The sequence below is a fragment of the Suricata suricatta genome, chromosome 12 (assembly GCF_006229205.1).
Source record: "Suricata suricatta isolate VVHF042 chromosome 12, meerkat_22Aug2017_6uvM2_HiC, whole genome shotgun sequence".
NCBI lineage: Eukaryota > Metazoa > Chordata > Mammalia > Carnivora > Herpestidae > Suricata > Suricata suricatta.
This window is the reverse complement of record NC_043711.1, coordinates 91,503,801-91,509,800: the sequence shown is the minus strand read 5'-3', so window position 1 is coordinate 91,509,800 and position 6,000 is coordinate 91,503,801. Positions and strand designations below refer to the sequence as shown.

The window sequence follows — 6,000 nt, the reverse complement described above, 5'->3', positions numbered from 1 at the left end:
GTAACGTGGTCTATGTACCGAATCACATGATCCTCACACAGAGTCTGGGGCAGCTTGCTTAGACTTGCTGAAACTCACTGTTTCTGCTGTGAAATGAGCGGAATTCTACTTGGATGTGGGGCAGAATGACCTAGTGGGGCGCCTGGGTGGCTCAGTCAGTTAAGTGTTCGACTTCGGCTCAGGTCATGATCTCATGGTTTGTGGGTTCGAGCCCTGCATCAGACTGTGCTGACAGCTCAGAACCTGGAGCCTGCTTCGGATTCTGTGTCTCCCTCTCTCTGAACCTCTCCTACTTGCCCTGTTTCTGTCTCTCTCAAAAATAAACATTAAAAATTAAAAAAAAAAAAGAATGGCTAAGTAGCTTCACTTCTATGCAGGTCAGGTTTTGGTGTCAAGTAAGTTGAAAAGAGAACTTTTAAAGGGCGGATTTTGGAATTTTGGCCCCGTGGTTTTTCCGGCTGATTGGACCAGCGGTGCCTGGTGCCTCAGTCCGCTGGGCTCACCTGGAAGAAAGGACCGCTGCCCGTGTGTTCTGTGCTTATGCAGTGGCCTCCTGACCCCTTTATCTCTGGGCCTGCTGGACTCGCTAGAGACGTGTTAGGCTGTTTTCCTGGATTTTTACCACTTTGGGGACGTTTTGTTCTAATACAGTTTTTCATGCAAGTGTGTCCATGCCACGCGGTTTTAATTTTTACTGCCTTACAAGATCTTGTGGGGCTGGTCTTCTCCTTATTCTTCTTACTCAGAGCATCGCTGGCTGTATTCCCAGCTTTGTTCTACCTAAACCTTAGGAACATCTCGACAGACTGCAGAAAGTATCTTGGTGGGCTTTTGGTCATGGTTCCATTGCATTTATAAATTTAATTTAGAGGTGCTTGGGTGGCTTAGTTGGTTAACTGCCCAACTCTTGATTTTGGCTCAGGTCATGATCTCCTGGTTTGTGGGTTCAAGCCCTGCCTCCAGCCCTGGGCTAACAGTACAGAGCCTGGTTGGGATTCTCTCTCTCTCTTAAAAAAAAAACTTAAAAAAATTTAAGTTAGAGGACTGTGGGGCACCTGAGTAGCTCAGTCACTTAAGTGTCCACCTCTTGATTTCGGCTCAGTCATGATCCGACGGTTGTGGGATCAAGCCCCATGTCAGGCCCCTTGCTGACATTGTGAAGCCTGCAAAGGATTCTCTCTCTCCCTCTCTGCCCCTCCCCCACTCACGCTTTCTCTCTGAAATAAAAATTGAGAGGATTGATAACTTTATATTTTATACTCATGAATTTTCCATCCACTGAGACTGAAATTATACCTTGTCCCAGATGCCTTTTTTTTTTTTTTTTTTTGAGAGAGAGAAAGGGCACACGTGAGCAAGGGGCAGAGAGAGAAGCAGGACTCACCCAAGGCAGGGCTTGAGACCATGACCTAAGCCGAAGTCAGACACTTAACTGGCTGAGCCACCCAGGCAGCCCCCAGATGCCATTTTAATGCTCCACCATGCCCTTTCCTCTCTACTGCTAGCCCCAAACCTGAAATAGAGGGGCGAGAACACAGGACCCCTTCAGTGGGAAGAATGCCAAATAATTTGTGGCTTTTATTTAAAAAAATTTTTTTTAATGTTTATTTTTGAGAGAGAGATGGAGTGTGAGCTGGGGAAGGGGCAGAGAGAGAAGGGGACACAGAATCGGAAGCAGGCTCCAAGCTGTCAGCACAGAGCCCGTCATGGGGCTCGAACCTACAAACTGTGAGATATGACCTGGCCCGAAGTCAGATGCTTAACTGACTGAGCCACCCAAGCACCCCTTTTGTGCCTGCTTTTAAGGTGGCATGGGCCAGGGGGCGGGGGAAGTCTGGCTCGCTCTGCCACTGGGGCATGGCTCTCGATTTCACAGTCCAGGCTCCATGCTGGGCATAGAGATTACTCTCAAGACCTTGATAGAAGGGGGAGCTTTTTCTAATTTATAGATTCCCTGCAGTCTCACTAAAAACATTAGAGTTCTTTTAATTCATGATGATTCTGAAGTTTGTCAGGAAACAATGAGAACAGTAGCCTAAGAGAATTTAGCATCTGTGTGATAAAGTGTAGGGAAAAGAGGGATTATCCAAGTAGTGTGGGGCTGACCAGATAGGAATTAAAAATAAGCCTGAATCCCTACCTCACTCCTCATTAAAATAAATTCTATATGAACCATGGTTTCAGTTGTAGGAAGTAAAACCATTAAGTTCTAGAAGAACGTGTGGGTTAATCATTTTGCAGTGGGGAATGTGTTCTAGAACTGTGGAGTGGGGAGGTGGGGACCAGAGAGGTCATGAAAGGTACATTTTATTTCATAAGGTTAAAAAGCCTTCTGTAAAGGTACAGAGCTTTGCCCATGCTTAAAGCACGTACGTTAAAACAGTGGGACGCTGTTTTCTTCCAATATTGAGAAGTTAAAGGTTGAGACTCAGGACCAGTTCACTTACAGGAAAATAGGCTCTACCAGTAACTGGTTCTGAGAGAGCGTCCTTTGGAGAGCACCGGGCATTAGCAGTCCAGACTCTTAAGTGTACAGATCTGTTGACCCATCTGTCCCTCCCGACGGGCACTGAGCTCTATGCACAAGGACGCTCACAGCGGCATCTCATTTTGTAGCGTGGAAGCAATGAAAAAGGCCTGCAGGTAAGGAATTGGCAAAATTTATGGTTCATCCAACCAAGTGAATACTCTGTTCTCACTGAAAACCACAAACGAGCTCCAAGACACCTGTTTTTCATGACCGTCTTTGGAGAAACGAATTGAAAATGAAGGAGGAAGATGTACATACTTCCTTCCTTGTAGATGCAGAGTGTCTTGTGTGATGTATGCAACTGTTTTTCCCCACGATTATAATTTTCACCCTATCAGTTGAAAAATTGGACACTGGACACCATTATACATCCCTACCCTCTGAATCCCTCATTAAGGTTTTGTCACCTTTGCTTTATTGCTGTTTAGCCCTTGATTGTCCTTAGTTTGGGGGCGTTCCAGGGCGAGCTGCAGACATCTTTACTTCTCACTGCTAACACATCCACCTGCATAGACGGAGTCCAGTATTTGTTAAGGTGGATGACTTTTTAATCCATCAAGGGGGAGGTTTCAGGAGCCTTTTCTGTGTGGAAGAACCCAGGGCGGCAGTGTGAAGTAGACCATGTGACGACTGGAGGCCAGCAGGGTGTGGAGACCTGAGAGAGCTCCCGTCTGGGCACACGGTGGCACTGGTGCGCGCACAGGCCCCTTGCCCCTCCGGGCGAGCCGGTGGTTTCCATCTGTGAAGAGGGGCCAGCGTTGCTTCGAGGGTGAGGAAGCTAGAAAGTACCCAGCACAGAGCAGGTGTTCGGCGAGTCCAGGGTCAGCCCGCAGTCCTCATGGCCGGTGGGCGGCCTCTAAGCAGTGACTGAAACCTCCAAAATGGTCTTTCTCCTTCAGAGCACTCTGCCATTTGGTCCTGAAGCAGTACAAGGAAGCAGTGAAGGACTGCACCGAAGCCCTCAGGCTGGATGGGAAGAACGTGAAGGCCTTCTACAGACGGGCGCAAGCCTACAAGGCGCTCAAGGTAAGAAGACTGACTGAAAGGCACCGTCTGAGGCATCCGTGCCCATGGCTGGCCCTCCCAGAGCTCGGCAGGGCGAGATGGTGGGGCCCCGTCCCTTCTCCTCCAGGGACCTCACCCCCTTCTCTTCCCTCAGGACTACAAATCCAGCTGTGAAGACATCAGCTGTCTCCTTCGACTTGAGCCCAGGAACGGCCCTGCCCAGAAGTTGCGGCAGGAAGTTAACCAGAGCTTAAACTAAAAACCCAGAAGGGCCATGGGAAACCTCTGCCTGAGCTCCCTCGTCCGTGCCTGCCCCAGAGCGAGCGCGGAAGCAACTCGGAGGTGATGGCTTCCCACTCCTTAAGTGGCTCGGCTTGTTCAAATGAAGCCCAGTGTAGTAAAAACAAAAACCATGTTGTTTTGCTGGGACGGTCCCCACCCCCTGCCCCGGACAGCCAGCAGGCCCACAGCAGCAGGCCCCTCCTCGGCGGGGCGCTGGGCGCTGTCCCCGGCCCAAGCATGCTCCTGCCTGCTGCCCTTGTAGCTTCACCAGACCCGTCTCGCTGTGGTTCATGTGGGCAAACCGAGCTCCGGGGTGGGGTGCTGGGGGAGAAACCAGAAGACCCTGGCCTCCTGACACCCAGAGCAGCCCCCTGAGCTGGTTCTCCAGGGCTGCCGTCCCCACCCTGACCTTGGCAGGGGCCCGTGTTCTGAGCCCCAGTGCCTTTGGGCTGGCCCTCCTCCGGCAGGGATGCGGAGTCCTGACACGTGGCTGGCTCTGCCTGCAGTGCTCGGAGGGGCCCAAGGTGTGGCCACTTCCAAAGGTGGGAGGGAGAGAGAGGCCTTCTTGAAGTCCGCATCCTTCCAGTCTGGGCGTGTGTTTAAGTTTCTGCATTAAACATGTTTTCTTGTACATAAAGGTCTGCTGTGCTTAGGTTTGTGCTTTTTCTGCTTTGCGCTTGGAACTTTGCAGTAATAAAAGCCACTGCCTGTTGGGCATGATTCATCCGCTCGGTGAACACACTTCCTGCGGTATCTGCACGGGCCAGGCTGTATGCACCGCTGGTGAAACCACAGTCGGCAGACATGGTCCGCACGCTCAGAGGGCTGAGGCTCCAGTGGGAAGGCAAGAAGGTAATCGGAGAATTCCGGGAACTCATAGCAGCTGGGTTAAGCGTTTCAGAGGAGCCGCCACTCGATGCTTTCCCTGCCTAACAGGGATTTGACCCTGTGGAGGGAAAGGGGTCCGTGAGGAAGTAGAGCTTGAACTGAGTTCTAAAGTGGCAGTTTTACTGGGAAGGCAGAAAAGCAATCCAAGCAGACAGAAGACATTTGTAAAGGCCCTAGGGGTGAGAACGGGGACCAGAAACTACCCCTCAAGTTCACAAAACGGGATGTGGATGAGGCTGGAGAGCGCTTGAGGATTTGTCCAGAACTAAGGGCGGCTATCCTTTCCCCGGCTGTGTCCCAGTTACATTGTTCTCCCTTTAATGAGGCAGCAAGCAGTTTGAGGACTCTATAAAGACAGGGTTTTCATTGTCCCTTTGCGCCCTGTCACATCGCATGCTAAGCACCACTCAGCACACTAATTGTGACCTTACCGAAGGAGGAGTCTATGATGAGCAACCACAGACCTGCGAGCTAAGCAGATTTCAGGGCCTGGACAGACTCCGTGGGCCTGGCCAAGGGACCACAGCGTGGAGCTGGATGGGGCGCTTGGGTGGCTCAGTCGATTAAGCATCCGACTTCAGCTCAGGTCGTGATCTCACTACCTGTGAAGCAGGCTCCAGGCTCTGAGCTGTCAGCAGAGCCCAACCCGGGGCTCAAACCCACAAACTGAGATCATGACCTGAATCGAAGTCAGACGCTTGACCCACTGAGCCACCCAGGCGCCCCTATTGTCACCTCTTAGGCAGGCACGACTCTTACCTAATTTGAGGGAGGTTTAGTGGTGCCATCCATTCACAACTGCTTCTTGTTGATGTCTAGAAGACAAGCATCTTGATTTATTAATGAAAACCTGAAGGTAAAACCAGGACCCAGGAAGGGATCCTAAAGCGATTCTATGTGGGTTCTCCTCTGATGGTGTTACACGGCCCTCAGCCAGCCAGCCCAGAGCTGACAAGTAGTTGCTGCTTCTGGGGCGTCTACACCTGCACTGCAGTGTACTCAAGCCGGGCATCCAGAAACCTCCACGCACGGCACACATGGGCACCTGGAGCCTTAGTTCCTTCTCTCGGTGTTGTCTGAGGACAGCCATTCAGTCATGCACTGCGCTACCACCCAGCGGGTGTCTGCTCCTCTGGGGCCATTCTGGCCGGTCCTGCTCGGGTCCTGGCGGTCTTGGTCTGGTGCACACACCTCCTCCCATAACTCTCTCTGGGCTTCTGTCCCTCCAGCCACATCCCCAACCCAGTCCAGTCCCCTCTTGGCTCCGGCCCACCTCCCTCAGACACAAAAAGTCC

At 51.5% G+C, this 6,000-nt stretch overlaps 1 protein-coding gene across 1 annotated transcript in view; it reads left to right on the top strand.

The window, feature by feature from the left end:
* Window positions 1–4,454, top strand: part of TOMM34 (translocase of outer mitochondrial membrane 34) — an 18,233-nt gene extending 13,779 nt beyond the window's left edge. The window contains exons 5-6 of the mRNA XM_029917955.1: window positions 3,430–3,556; window positions 3,690–4,454. Of these exons, the coding sequence (XP_029773815.1) occupies window positions 3,430–3,556; window positions 3,690–3,794 (232 nt within the window). The 3' untranslated portion in view covers window positions 3,795–4,454. The remainder of the gene's footprint in view (window positions 1–3,429; window positions 3,557–3,689) is intronic.
* Window positions 4,455–6,000: the final 1,546 nt, after the last annotated feature.